Here is a 16,412-nt window from a genome sequence, read left to right as displayed (position 1 = left end):
TTTATATATTATTGCAAAATATATTGATTTGGCTGAAATTGAAGAAATTAATAATAATTAATAATTCAGTAATTCTTTTATAAAATAACATCAGAGTGAGATTTTATTTATTATGTTTTTCAAAAAAGCTGATTTTATATTGCCTAATTAATAATTATATCTACTCGATCATGTAAAAATTTCATATTCCATAGCAAATAAAAATTTCATTCTTCTCATTTATTCATTTTGCTTTCTCTCATATTTTGCTAAAATTATATTTGGAAGAAATATCGACGCAAAAATATTTTTTCCATCTATAAAAAATGAAACTGTGAAAAAGGTGTCTTTGTGAGAAATTAGATTATTGTATTACCGGCGTGCCCATCATCGTAAAGGTCTTCCCGGATCCTGTCTGGCCATAGGCAAAAACGCAGGCATTGTAGCCCTCGAAGGCACTTTCTATTACGTCCGTACCAAGATCGTAGAAAACCTGGAGAAAGACAATTGGTTAAGGGTCCCTATCATTCGATAATACGAGCGGCGTCTCGCTTTAATAACTCGCGGAAGCGAAACGAATTTTATTAGTCTCACTGTTACCCCTCGACGGAGCGTGCTACGCGTTTTACATAATGATATCTAATTAGGTCACAGTAACGTTGACTCTAACGATTATATTATAATATAACGATGATCCTGTATTGTGTTCTGCTTAATAAAGATTATTCTGTTTGATTATGCTTTGACAGCCCTCTTTCACTCATTACAAATGTAGTTTGTTGGAAATACTAATCGGCCCTAAAGCTTCTGTCACAACATTATAATAGACAGTTGCCAATTATATCATTAGAGAAAGATCAATTATTGCAATTGTTACCAAGCTCGACACACTTTTGTCTTTTCGCTCTCAAGCTCTTTCGTTAAATTTATTTCCGTATCTAATTCAATATCGGTTTGTCATTAAGCTAATCATAACTCTGCGAACATAAAACTACTTCGGTTTCGTCTTTCCGTATACGATAGTGTTATCGTGAACGTTTCACTCTTTTCAAGGTTGACAGCTTCGTCATCGATCGCGAAATCTCGAGAATAATTTTTACTTTAATCTTTTGTTTAGTCTTTTCGTTTCATTCTGCCATGAAAGAAAATATTGAACCTCTTCCTGGGACGCATAATTTTCGTCGTTTGAATCGAAGGACCAGTAGGAATGATCGAACGTGAAGTCTTTGTATTTCCCACGGTCGATATCTCTGCAGCTATCCGGTGTCTGTAAACAGTAAATAGCAATCTTTCAGTGTAGTTTTTGCTTAATCACTATTGTTAGTGCTAAAGTTCAATTATCATTAGCTCAGTCCGATCTATGCGGATGAATGGATAATGGAACCAACTATAAAGGTGAAAAGTGAATATAAACTATGTTTATATAATTGTCTATTATTATATTTAAAAATCATCTTATCCATATATTTTTACTACTACTATATTTTTACTACTATATTTATTACTATTATTATATTTTTATAGCACGTTGATATTTCTTGCGAAATAAAAATAAAATCTTTAAAAAGGTCATTTCAATAAAAATCAGAAACATTTTTATCAGAAACATTTTCCGATAAATATTTGATTTCTCGAAACAGTAAAGTTTTCTAAGAATTTTTAGATTTTTAGATTTTCCAGGTTTTCCAAACAGAAGATATATATTTTTTACTTTTTAAAATTAAAAATTTTTTTAAATCAAATTTTTTTTTGATATTTTCTTTGTTTTCATCGGAAAGTTACTTGACTGACTAAATCATTTGACTCATGTGTATTTACGTGATGTTGCTATATGCGATAATTATATAAAATGTACATTCTTCATGTTGGATTCTATGTAACTGATAAAGCATCGCTGAGAACATAGTGCTGCATTATGCAACAAAAAGCGAATGGAAGGTAATTAAAAAAAATAAGAATGAAAATAGAATGATTTTCAGGTCAATCTCGCTTTTACGATTTTGCATGCATTTTATATCAAGTCCGCAAAGTCCTGCTAGCGATCAGAAAACAATATAATTTACATATTTGCATACGAATATGTTCGCGAAAATTTCTAAACTTCGTCGCAGCATATAGTTCGAAGCGAAGTTCAAAGTCACTCATTAATCTATTCTCAATAAATCTGTCTGCTTAAAGCCTCCCGAAGTGTTTCCAAATTTATTAAATTTTCGAAATACAGTGAAAAATAATTAAAAAAAATATTTTATCAGAAACTGTAATGTGATTATATTAAAATAACAATAACTTTACGACAGTTCAATCAATTTGACGTTTTAAAATTGATTAATTTTATCCGGATCTCAATCTTTGTGAATGTTCAGAAATATCAACGTGCTATAAAAATGTAATAAATATAATAGTAAAATATATGGATAATATGATTTTTAAATATAATAATAGACAATTAATATAAACATAGTTATAGTTTATATTCACTTTTCATTTTAATTCTTTCCATTAATGTAGTTTAATTTTAATCTCGGTTCAACTAACTCTTCATCTTTTTTTAGTTTTTAGAAAAAGATGAAGGGTAAGTTGAACCGAGATTAAAGTTAATCTACATAAGCATTTTGCACCTTTGGACAAGACTTCACTTAACTGGTGCTCGCCAGAGAGTTTTTTGCCGGGAAATCACTCTAGGGATTGGCCTTCTCTTTTGATTGAAAAGAGAGATCCGGATAAGGTTTAATTGAATGCGGATAAAACATAGATTATACAACGTTGCGGGGCCGCGGCAATTGCATTCGATTGCGTAGCCGCAATCGTCAAATAACGAGTTGCTGGTTGCTGCGGTCCAACCGCGATTTTCGCACTTTCTCCTCAACGCATGCCTTGTTACTTTTTAACTGAGAGATTCACATAGATAATTATAAATAGAAATGTACGAGATACTTTTGATCGAGATGTTTTGTTAAGAAATGATTTATTTTTGCAAAAATCAATTTTTCACTCATTGTTTTTCACTCATTTTTCAAAAACATTGATTCTCTCATCGTTTATTTCACAAAGCATTAAAATAAACAATTTGAAAGCAAATTGAAATTCTTAATTGTCAGAGGAAATTGAACAATCTTCTAAATTTATTTATAAAAAAATTATTTTTTCACGCTCTTTTTTAATTATTATCTGTGATATTTTTTAATTGAAATAATTCTCGAAACTTTATCAAAATAATTTGCTTGAAAGAAACATATAAACACGGTGCGTATCAGCTTTCATTTTGATAAGCTGGATTTGTCGGTCAAAGGTTCAATTAATAATTATGGCTTAGAAATTCATAAAAGTTGCTCAGATAGAAATTATGACACTAAACTTTACGAGGCATCGACCGATCGTAGCACAAAAGAGCAGATCATCTATGTCTCGACTTCCGGTTTAGAAATTCTTTAGAAAGTTTATTTAAGGCCATTACTTCTCGGTACTTTGCGGTACCACGAAGTGTTGTTACACGCTCAAACTACCGTACATACCAAGAATATTACTATATATCAATAGAACTAATCTATTCTGTAAAAATTTTCTCTACTTTAAATAACAAACGAATGATTAGAAATTTTATTTAAAAAATTGATGCTATTTGCAGCTATATTCTCCTGATACCTTCAAATTAATTAACGTAAAATTAACGTAAAATTATTGAAAATGTGGCATCAAAACTTTCTTGTCTAGTATCGCAATCTATTATCAAACGAAAATTTGATCATAACGTGAGACGTCGAACTTATACGAGCTATCCACCGCTTAACTTTGCTTTACCAGCGCTTTAGAGTGGATATATGACGGATTCATGATGTAATCACGACTTACATCATAAACAAGATCTTCAGTTTATGAATATGCAGCCAAAACGCAAATGTGTAACAACAATTTTAGTCGAAGATGCGTCTCTAAAATGTTTACATTTGCCTACGCATTCTGACTAGCGACTATAACTTGAGCTCATAATAACCATCAGTAATATACATTCAATAATGTAAATAAACAACAGTATCTCGACATTTAAAACTTTATATATTAAGTCTGATATGTTTATTAAAATAAAATTTGTTTTAAATTGAATAATGGATAATTCTATTGTTATTTAATAGAACATAAGGAAGATAAAGTTCTTCATTTAAGACAGATTATTATTCAAGCATTGTTTCAATTGTTAATTTTCGCTCGTTAAGTTCGATAAGAAGAAATCTAAAAGGTCACAATCATCAAAATTCGAGCTTATATTATGCAAAGAAGTTCAACAAAATATCGAACAAGAAGAGAAAGAAATGTTGTGTAAAGTTTCTTGAAGTTTTTATCAATATAGAATAAATGTAAAAGACCAATAAATAATATCTCACTAACAAGAAAAATAAAAAAAAGACGTTAAGCACTGCATTGAGAGAAAAGTACTTATGACCGTACATAATTTACCGTAATGATAACATATTATCGTAATTATGATTATTACTGCTAGTAATAATAACTATACTTATAATTCTATTAACAAAAAATCCTATATCTATAGATAGGATACCGAAAATGGCTATAAATTATAATTAAATTATAATCATTGCAGTCATTTTTATGATGATAATAATTATAATTTATAGTCATTTTCGATACCAACTACATGTATATATTTGTTAATAGAATTATATATACAGCTATTATTATTGACATTATAGTAGTAATAATCCTAATTACAATAATTACATTTAATCACAAATATATTAGAAACCTTTCTCTCACCGTATTTAACAATTAACAATTTAAAATTAACAATTAATTTTTAGATTTTTCGAAACAACCCCTCTTTACATATATGCACTGCTTTTTGTCTCCTCTGAAACATCTTCAACATCAAACGTAGCGATTGATCAAATTCGCATTCTTGTGAAACAAGATCGAAACTGGCTCCGAAACCAGGCAACGTGAAAATCGTCCGTGCGAGAGCAGTTGACCTCGATTGATAATCATACTTGGAATTTACCGTCGCTTTTGTGCAGCTAGCTGCTCGGATCAGCCGCTGATTAACAATAACAACAACTATAATGAAATCTAACTATATTGAATTCTCGATTAAATTATTATTATATAATTATTATTATGCAGTTAAAAAAATTTAAAGAAAATAATTATCACTTGTTTTCTCGATATGGTTTTAAACTGAAAAATATTTGAGTTTTAAGAAATTTGAAAAACTTAATTTCAAATTACTTAAAATTGTGATACGATAAAAAAATGTTTTTGTGAGGCTTCAAAAAGCCTGTATTTAATAGAAAGAATTAAGGACAATTTACGAGGATTGTTTTCCTTTTAGGAGACACAGTCGATCTAAATGTCGTTCTATTTTTATTATTCATTAAAGAAGGACAGAACGATGTTTGTGACGATTGTATCTCCTAAAAAGAAAGTAGCTTTAATGTTAAATTCCTTAAAATTGTGACGCGTTAAAATATTTCTAGGACTTTAAAATATTGATCGGAAAGAATTGAATTATACGAAACGCCACTTATTCTGCAAATTCTGTCACAATTTTCAGCTATAAAGAAAACAATTCAGCTGTAAAGAAAACAAAAAGATAACAATTCTACAAACGAAATAATGTATTGTCCACTGCGCACTGCATTTTCCACCATTACGTTTAAAAAAATCGTTATATTATAGTGACGTAAGTCTCCGTTTTATGAATAAAACAAGTAACTAGTCTCGAGAATAATTTTATGATTTTTGCTTTGGCTGGAGACGGCAACAACTTTCGAATCCTTTGTAGCTGCATCACAAATCCTTTGTAGTATTACGATAATATCTCTTATAAATTTTTTGGAATGAAATCTCTGAAGAGCGAAAATTAAGCTTAGTCTTGAAAGAGAGTAGCTCAATTTTCAATCTTTAAGAGTGAGATTCAAAACTTCTAAAAGTTTTAAAGAGCAACTATTTAAAGGCGACACATAAGACTTGATAAAAAGCAGACATGACTCCATATATATTTCGACAAGGGCGGATGGCAGTGATGCGCTACGAGAAATGGCTTACCTTGGTGTTGAAGATCCGCGTCCTCTTGCCGTTTATCTGTACGATCAGCTTCTCGTTCATCGCTACCTCTCTGGAAAGTAACAAACACGTAGTTATCCTGGCGTCGACCTCTCCCGTTACGACAGACATTACGAAGACCGAATTCGGAAATCAACGAGACGCGCGCAACCATAATGCACACCAGTCAATACCGCGATGACACAATTGTGTCATATGTTGTCAATAATGTTCGACAACGACGACTATGAATTGGAATCCTTCTCAAACCTTTTTATTTTATCAAGCAATAAAATAATTGAATTCGTCGTTTCAAGAGGATATTGCTTCGAGATCTTCATTAAAAAAAAAAACATCTGATATTATTAATATATAATTCTCTAAAGTATTAATAAAGTATTTTATTATCATTAAATATTAAATATTAAATATTAAATGTATGTTATTATATTATCTGCTGTTTGAAGAAAGAAAATGGAATTAATATTCAACATATCGATCAAGCAGATTCTCGCACCAGCATAAAAAAATAGCAAATTTACGAACAAAAATATGCAGCGTATTCTTTTTCGAAGTAAAAGAGCTTTTTTTAATAACTTATATTAATTAAGACTCTTAATTGAGACATTTCATTGAACAAAATGTTTTCTAAAATTTGAAAGTGTGATTTGAAGTGTAAGGTGGTTCAAGATTTGCTCCTCCAATCTTTACTTAAATGACTGAATTAAAATGGCAACGAAGGATCAATATAAATAAAAAATTAAGATAAAATCGATAAGGATATCTCCTTGCAAATGAAGACATTCGCATAAGTATCCGAGAAATAGATTTGTAACGAAGATAGAATACAAATTTAAATAATAAAGTAAAAATTTATTCAACAGGAAATGAATTATTAGTCTTTACTCTTTTTGCATTTGATTTTCTACAGCACAGAATGTACTGGGAGATTTGAATCATTCTAACGATGACGAATCTGTTCTCCAATGATTTCAACGATATTCATCATGCATATGCATCATTCTTTGTATTCAATAACATTGCGTCAATGATTCCAGCGGCGATTAATGTCCATGTTGATGATCAATAACGCTATAGTATGAAGAAATATCATCTACGAGATGCTATTGACCGCAAAATAATTACGTAATAATATTGACTGGCAGCAATACGAGTAGCAGGAAAATCTAGAATACATCCAGGGAAAACTAGAATTTCTTGAATATTTCAAGGATGTCGTTTTCAGGATAAATTCGGACGATGCAACGATGCGCAAGAGATGCGCCTCAATGTCGTCATCCAAATATGTATGACGTAATTTAACGTATTGTTTGACCTTATAGAAATTTAACACTGAAAGCAGATTAATTACTTTGTATTGTATTAAAAATTGTTTAGTGATTTTTTTATTCAAAATAAATCATTTCCAATTTAATACTGGAAATTATTTATTTTGAGTATTAAAAACACAGAACGACAGTGCTTTTAACATTCGAAATAACTTCTTATTCAATTTAAAAAATACTGGAAATTATTTATTTTAAATATTAAAGTATTGAAAATAATATTTTGGTCCAAAGTAAATATAATTTCCGGTATTAAATTGAATAATTATTTTAAGTATTAAATTTGCCAGCATCAAATTGAATAAGAAATTATTTATTTTAAGTATTAAATTCGTCAGGATTAAATAGAATAAGAAATTACTTGTCGAATATTAGATTGGTCAACATTAAATTGATTACTGTAAGGGTGGGATTTATATTAAGGTTCTGATCGATCAGAGTGAATCTCTCAGGTAAATTTGCGCGCGATACACATGTCGGTGTGTCCAGCTGAATTCAGAACAATACGGACTGGCGACGAATTTAAGAGAGAGAGAGCGAGAGAGAGAGAGAGAGAGAGAGAGAGAAGAAAATGAAATTTTGTCGCAATCACACACCGCACCGCGGATGGACATTCTAGCGTCGTAATTATGGAGAATTGCAACGGTAAGAAGCAAGCACGATGACGGTATTACAGTCATAATAATTGATGCATAAGCGACTCGTTGATTTTACTCGTCGTAAGACGAGACGTAAGGCGAAGTCCTTCCGGTCACCAGTTGCACGACACACACACGCACCTCTTGTTGAAGGGTCGAACCCTCACGGCCACCTTCACCGATGCCATGGTCTCGCGGGATGGAGCGCATCGGGCTCAAGACGAAGGAACGCGAGATGTGATCAACGCCACCGTCGTTTCTCCGCTGCGACGGAGATGTGAAGGTGGTCTTTCGACGCGCTAAGTAGCGCGTGGCGTCGCGACGTTGCTACAGCGCGCTACGTCGTGTCGCGTAGCGTAGCGTAGCGTGGTCTATGAAAGACGCTGGCGTCCTCGTCGAGCCTCGACTGCCTCGAGCGTGTTCGGTAACAACGACATTGTCGACCCTCTTCCTACACACTCGTGGCTCATGGACGCGAGCGACTGCAACCTACAACTACTCTCGCTTTACCCGACTGCGTCAAACCGAGCCGCGAGCGGACTGCGGAGTACGGAGGCGGAGCAAGCGGAGCGAGTCGAACGAGGACGCGCGCGCATGCGTGATTTCTGCGCACCTCAATCGCAGTAGAGAGGGAGAGAGTGGCAAATTTCATCACGTGAATGCCCACGTCCAATCAGAATGGGGCTCACGTGACTAGATTTCTTCAATCTCTTCCATGTCTACGGGAGCTTTGATGCCTATACCCAATCAGAGGAGACGAGTCACGTGATGCAGTTTGCCCCTCTCTCCCTGTGAGGTTCTCTAGATCGCAGACCATCGAGTATCGTCGAAGGTGAGCTGTGAAAGATTCAAATTAATATTGAAATAAAGAGAAATTCATTAAAATAGCGGCAGTATGTCAAGGAAAATGCAATATATGGCAATACATGCACAGTAAAAAGCATTTTATGTTTGTGTTAGAAACGGTCCGTTTAAGTCCTTGTTAACATTTTTCACTTACTTATAAAAATTGTGTTATTTTAAAATACTAAGAAATATTAAATATCTATTTAACATAATATCGCATTAAATTGTTAAATTGACATTCAGATATATTAAAAATTGAGCACGAAAATTTTAACAAGATTTAAATTGATTTAAACACAAATACAAAATGTTCTTTACTCTATAAAAATAAAGAAGTGGGAGAGAAACATGTATATCTTAATCTTGTTTCTTTTTGAAAACTTATGAATGTCTCGATAACTTCTATTATTACACTGAAAAAAAGATGCTTAAAATTTATTTGTAGGATAGAAGTAATGTTTATTTCATAGAAATAAATCCTTATTTAAATACGGCAAAATAAAATTTTATTCCTAGCAAATAAACCACCTTTTATTTTTATAGAAAAATAGAATAGATAAACATCTAATTTTTTTACAATTAATAAAACAAAATATCACAAATAACATTTGCTTCTGAATATTTTGACTTTTTTTTCAGTACAGTCAATTCGATCAGTTTTCTACTTATATGAATTCTTTAGATACAATTAAAGAAAGTAATATGGTCGTTCTAGATACATCTCGATAAAACCTTGAATCTAATATTGATATTAGTATCTATCAGATAAAACATTAAATTCGATACTGATATCAGTATATTTATCAATATATTAGAATTGCCTTAAGTCAGAGTATATTTAAATAGAAAAACGTGAACCGGGTACGTTTCTCAAAAGATTCACGGTTTTCCTTGAGACATCTTTGCGCATTTACGACAGAATGACGTCATCGACGGTCGTTAGCACAAGCACAAGCGGAGAAGGCCAAGCCGCACCACCCACGCTAGCGATCGCCGAATCGAATCGCTTTGCGGTTTTTCAAGCGCATGACGGCGGTCGCGGCGAGAATTCGCGTCATCGTCTTGTTGCCAAGCCTCAGGGAGGTCGACAAAGCGAGTACCGTAACTATCTACCTATTGGCTTTGATCTAAATAAAAAGTTGCAATGTGAATGTTAGAGCAGAAAAATTGAATCTCTTTAAAGTATTGCGTTATTACAGGCTGTATAAATTACCATGAAAATAAAGCAATTCTTCATAGAATTAAGTCTAAGATGAAATAGGAGTTTGCTTAATAATTATTAATTAATTAAATTTTAAGTCGATTGGATTCAAAGTTATTGTTTTAAATTTTCACCTATAATAACAGAATCAATTCCTTTATAAAAAATTTAAATATTTATCTTTTAATACTTGAAGTATTAACATTTCTTATTCACTAAAAAGAACAAAACTAATAAATTACTATGGAAATAAGGAAAGTGATAAAAAACAAAATCTACTTCTCAGTATAAAGGATATATAATTATTGATAAATTAAATAATTACAGAATCTCTGTTTTATCTTTTATATAAAAAATATATATTGATCAAAAAAACAGAAACGATCAGTAATGACCGCTCGATATTTCTACACAAAAAAATATCATTTCATTGTCAAGAAAATGATTACTCAATTTACTTTCTTTCTTTTAAGAAATGTCTATTTGTCTTTATTTAAAATTGACTTTATTTCAAAGAATATTTTCTTCAATAATAAAATAAATTAGGAACATGAAAGTCAAGGCTGGATATTTTATGCAATTATATTTTAAACAATATATACAACAAACAATTTGTATTTTTCTGTGTATAGTGTTAAATATTTATCTTATGTTAGCCAAAAGACAGAAATTGCGAGAATCTTAGAGAAAACTATGTTAAATACATGTTCGTACATATTTTTAATCAAATGAATTGACGTAACTGTGTTTGCATCGCACAAGTTGCGGATTCGTTGCGCAGAGCACTTCCGGAAGACTAAATACGGTCACGAGATAATGATGATCGGTCCTTCGATCCTCTGCCATTGACCGTGTAATATCGTTTATGCTAATGTAGACACGTGTGCAGAAAGGAGTCAGATGAATCGCAACAAAGTAGCCTAATAAAGACGCTTAAATGTTAGAGAATACTGATATAATTCCAAAAGAACTTGTTTATTTGTCGCAGAAAAGAAAATCGAAATTGATTCTGGACTTATACATATATTTCTGAATTAATAATGTGATTGTAAAATTATATATATTTCAAGAAAATATATTTAAAATTATGGAATAGAAGAAAAAAAAACTTCTTTATTTATTTTCGAGAATAACTACTCAGACAGCACACAATATTTATAAAATATTTACAAAATATTTATAAATATTTATGAGATTTATTTTAAATATTTTTGTGTTCTTAGATTGCACAGATCATAAATATTTATTATGAATGTTATGAAATATTTATTGTAAATATTATAAATATTTATAATAAATGCTATGAAAATACTTAATGAGACATTATAATCCAAGTAAAACTTATTAAGAAATATTTATTTATATTTATCATATTACATAAAATATTTAGTCTATATTTTAATAATATTTTGAATAAAGCTTTATATAAAATATATATATCTATATAACATAAAAAAAAATAAATATTATTAATAATATTTATTATAAAAAAATAAATATTATTAATAAATAAATATTAATAAATATTTATCATAAATATTCTGTGCTGTCTGGATAAAAGTATTATGTGCAAGATTTTATTTTTTTTATTTATTTGGTTCATAAACTATCATCATACTTTTAATATGAATGGCATAATATTAATCTAATCAAAAATAAAATTGATATATTCATCAACAGTATCTAATATACATGTACAGAATATTTTAAACGCACCGGATGTTCTTCCGGTAGGTCTTCATATGTGTCTAAGACAAATTTAATGTCGTTCTTCTCCGACAGTAAATTTCTAAGAAAAGGGTCATCAATTTGAACCTTTGTCTGAACTCTTCTTTTTACAAAAAAAAAGAAACATAGCAAGTATATTTTGAAAAATATAATATTTTTGAACAAAAAATGCCTTTAAAGACCATGAAAATTTTGTAAATTAATAATATTTTTTAATATCTTAAAAATTTTTATATTTGAATTTAAATATTTAAATTTGTATTAAAATATTTTTTAATATTATTCACGATATACAATTAAAAACACACATTCTTTTTCAGGACTGACTCAATTTTCGTTTCTTATAGAGTGGGACTTTATTTCAAAAAATTTAAAGAGTGTTTCTTATTTTTAATCTAAAATATATATATTCAAAATTTATCAAAAGTAAAAAATGATACAAGGCATATTTTTAATGTATACCCAGACAGCACATAATATTTATAAAGCTTATTTTAAATATTTTATAAGTTTAGATTACATAGATTATAAACATTTATGATGAATTATGAAATAAGTTATAACATATTTATTGTAAATGCTATGGAAATACTTAATAAAATATTATATATTTCAAATAAAAAAAAATACTTAACAGAAATATTTATTTATATTTTTCATAAATATTACAGTAAATATTTAGGTTATTTTTTAAATAATATTTCAAGTAAAGCTTTATATAAAATATATATAAAATATTTACATAACATTTTCCAAAAATGAATAATAATAAATATTTATCATAAACATTCTGTGCTGTCTAAGTAATTTTCTTTTTTGCCGATTGAGTTGGTCAGCTGTTGAGATCCAATTTATATAGATGGTGCTGATGGTGGCATTCGCCCGCGCAGCGCCTGCAATCCAGAGAACGCTGAACGCTCCAAAACGCCGACTCCACGAACTGTCAGAGAAGCGCCAGCCGGAGCCCCCGAGTCGGAGCGGGGCGCGCAGGAGTAGAACGTAGGACCTGGAGCGGAAGGGAAGCGCGAGGGGAAGGGTGCGCAGTCGGCGAGGGAATCGAGGAATCGCAGAATTGCGGGCCGCGTCAGTTGGATAGCAACTGTCGGGCACGTGTCTCGCTCATTGTGCGGTATAAACGCGTGCGCGGGTGGTGTGTTGATGGTGGCAGTGCACGAAAGGTGATATTCTCTCTCCTCCCTTGTCGTTTGTCGCGCGCGCCCGTCGTCCTTTCCCTGGACCTAAGAGTCCGAGGATTCCCGAGGATCCTCCCCGAGGAGACGCGGTGAACTTAAACGAAATCCGAAAACATGTGATTCTCTGACAGAACGAAACAACCCCCTTCGCGATACCCTTTTTCCGGTGCCGTTCGCGTCCGCCTCGCGGGGGTAGCGCGGTGATTACCTCGTACTCGCATCGCCCGCCGGGATACGCCGCTGGACCCCCTCCCCGTCTGCTTGTTCCTTCAATCGTGCGCGTCGAGGGTTCGTCGCCGCGCGCCGTGGAGGAGGATATGATGTTCTGAATTTCGGACTAGCGAGAAAAGCCACGCGCATCATCATGATCACGAAGCACTTCGCATCACAGGGTGAGTTTTTCTCCTCCTCTTCACTCCCTCCTTCTTTCCCTTCCTCCCGCCTTTGTGCCCCGATCACTGCTTCTTTCTCTTTTGTCCTTCCCTCCGCAATCCCCCGTACTTGTTCTCGGTGCATGTCTGTCGCCCCCGCCCCGAATGTGTCCGGTATGAACGCAATAACGCACATAATTCCTCGTCGCCGTCGCGACGCCTCCTCGTAGGCGCACGTCGTCGACCTCCGGGAGCGGGTGGGTGCAAAATGGGTGGGTGGTTATTGGGTGGTGCATTGCTCGATCATAATATACCCCGCAACGTTGCATACTTTCTATACACTCTTGTTCCCTCCTTTCATCTCTCTCCCTTTTGAAAATAATACATAACGCTGTTTTTTTGATAATAAACGCATCGATAATATGCTCTTTGAAGCGCGAATAACTTCTACGAGGGAACTTTTTTAACGCTAAGCTTGTCATGTTAAAAGTTTCTTTTTATCGTTCAAATAAGAGATGCTAAACATTGTCATTAATGTCTCTTTTTTTTATAATAATTAAAATGAGAGAATTTTAACGCTGAAGATTGTCGTTAATATTTCCTTCTAAATATTTTTCTTATTGAAATAACGTTTCCGGAAATATTTTGCAAAGGCTTTGAGATATTATAAATAAAAATTATAATTACTATAATTTACAATTATTAAATTATAGTCGCTGCGATAATTAATATTCTTTCTCTTTCTGCACAATGAAAAACTTAACTTTAATTTTTATAATCCATTAATTTTCTTGCGGTTCGATAATGTTTTATAATGTGTGTCGTTAACAAAATTATAGTCTGCAAGTCGGTACTGCGATAATTAATTTTCCAAATGCGTAATAGGAAGTAGTATTCTAAAGGTATTGTATACTATTATGGTAAAGCATTAAAGCGTTAAAGGACTAAAAGAGCTAATAACGATGCAGCGTTGATTCGATTCGCCTTCGCCGTCGACCACGAGAACACTCGCAGCAACCACTTCACAGTTCCGTCTCCTCCCTCTCGTTCGTTTTCGGCATACTGATCGAACAAGCGGGCGTTTCTCATCGTGACCGTTTGTCTCGTTGCGAGTTACGACGAATGTTTTTCTGATGTTTTTGCCTACTACTGAATTCAGGAAATCCATGGTTCCGAGGGTATTAAGCGATTGAAAAAGAATCTTCGCGAATGAAGTTTCAGAAGAACAAAATAAAAAGCGGAATAATATGTCCTTTTTTTACCAATGTAGATTATTTTTAATCTCGGTTTAATTTTATCTTTTTTATAATTCTTAAAAGAAAGTAAAAAATAAGTTAAACAAGAGATTAAAATTAATCTATTTTAGTAAAAACTAGCTTTAATTAGTTTTGAATAAACTGTAGTAAAAATTTGATTTAAAGCGTGATATATATTTATAAATGATATTAGCTACTAGAATTTCAACGAAATTTAAGAATTGTTTTTAAAATTATATTCTTTATGTCCATTTTTATTAATATGTGGATTAATTATAATATCAATTTTAATTTATTCTTTATTCTTAAAACTTGAAAAAGTTAAATAGTCAATTTTTAATAAACCGTAATCAAATTTTGATTTAAAGCGTGATATATATTTATAAATAACGTTATTAAACATTGGAAAATTGCAATTAATTTAAGGATTATTTCTGAAAATATTTGCTGTGCAGTCTATTTTTACTAATGTAGATTTAGCCTCGGCTTAATTTGCGCTTAATCTTTTTTTCTGATTCTTGCAACTCGAAAAAATAAATTAAACTGAAAAAAGGAGATTAAAGTTAATCTATCTTAATATAAACAGGCATTAGTTAATTTTAAATGAACTGTAGTCAAATTTTGATTTAAAACATAATAGATATTTATAAATAATATTAGATATTAAAAAATTGCCAAGGGTCATTACTCTTAACTTTCATTGAGCTGCACTGACTTTCATTGCAACTTTCATTGAGCTGAACACAACATTGAGTTGAAGGTCATGAGAGAATTAATATCGTTACCATCGAGGCGTAACAGACCGTGACGTAATCATCCTATACGTGCATTTTTTTAAACTGATTGTGAGATTAAATTGACGCATAGTCTTTTCTCTTAAAAAATTTAAATCCCTTTTACTGCATATCTAAATAACGCGATCAAGGGACGTTTTGCGCATCAGCAACGAGAATGACATCGCAGACAGCGTGATAGCGGCGACATGTGAACCTTCATCCGGAGCAGCAGCAAACCTGACCGCGCGATGTCAAGTTCGCGGCGACTTTCGCCGGTTTGACGCTCAATCGATTCGCGCTCTCGCATAATTCCTCGTCTTCGCGTGTCTCGCGGTCTACGTATGTACGCGCTCGTGTGCACGCTCGAGCGAAGAAGTCAAGGGAACACGATGGGAAAAAAATCCCACTGTAGTTCACAGGTTCACGAGAGCAACGACCAGCGTGGTGGTGTTCCATACCGAGTCGCGGTGTTTACGTCGGTACTTACTTTCGCTATGAAAAAAACGCGTGCTAATTTTCGCATTTTGATTTAACGACAAATATTTAGAGTTTTGTCGATATATTGCTGCATTTTAAAACATCGATTGAAGTTAATTGATGTCGTCGAATTAATTATATGAGAAGAACGAATATATCGAAAAAAAGAAGAATATGGTTTTCTTTAGTATAATACAGTGATATTATATAGAAAAAATGATTTTGCGCTGAAGTATCTAAAAATTTAGTTAGATACAGATCTGAAAATACTTTTGAATCATTAAAATAATACTTTTGAATCATATTAAAATATAAAAATTATGTAAAATATAAAAATTATGTTTTAATTTATGGCTGAACGTTAAAACTTTTTGCAACATTGTCATCAATGTTTAAGTGCTCTACATAATTATTTTAGTCCAACAATATTATTTTTAGATCTGTATCTAACTGAATTTTTAGAAACTCAAGCAAAATATTCTATTTGTGTAATATTACTGTATTGAAAGAAAAGTGTGTGTATTTGATTATAATTGTACAAAACAAT

General features: G+C 32.0%; 1 protein-coding gene across 1 annotated transcript in view; it reads right to left on the bottom strand.

Moving 5' to 3' along the window:
• The window catches only part of LOC105621982 (kinesin-like protein KIF16B), a 17,836-nt gene extending 9,631 nt beyond the window's left edge, over window positions 1-8,205 (bottom strand). Inside the window, exons 1-4 of the mRNA XM_012203413.1 lie at window positions 8,159-8,205; window positions 6,037-6,106; window positions 1,136-1,246; window positions 356-472 (exon numbers count right to left, since the gene is read on the bottom strand). Coding sequence (XP_012058803.1) covers window positions 356-472; window positions 1,136-1,246; window positions 6,037-6,106; window positions 8,159-8,205 — 345 coding nt within the window. The remainder of the gene's footprint in view (window positions 1-355; window positions 473-1,135; window positions 1,247-6,036; window positions 6,107-8,158) is intronic.
• Window positions 8,206-16,412: the final 8,207 nt, after the last annotated feature.

Source organism: Atta cephalotes (genome assembly GCF_000143395.1).
Source record: "Atta cephalotes unplaced genomic scaffold scaffold00039, whole genome shotgun sequence".
NCBI classification, from domain to species: Eukaryota; Metazoa; Arthropoda; class Insecta; order Hymenoptera; family Formicidae; genus Atta; species Atta cephalotes.
This window is presented reverse-complemented; position numbering and strand designations above follow the sequence as displayed.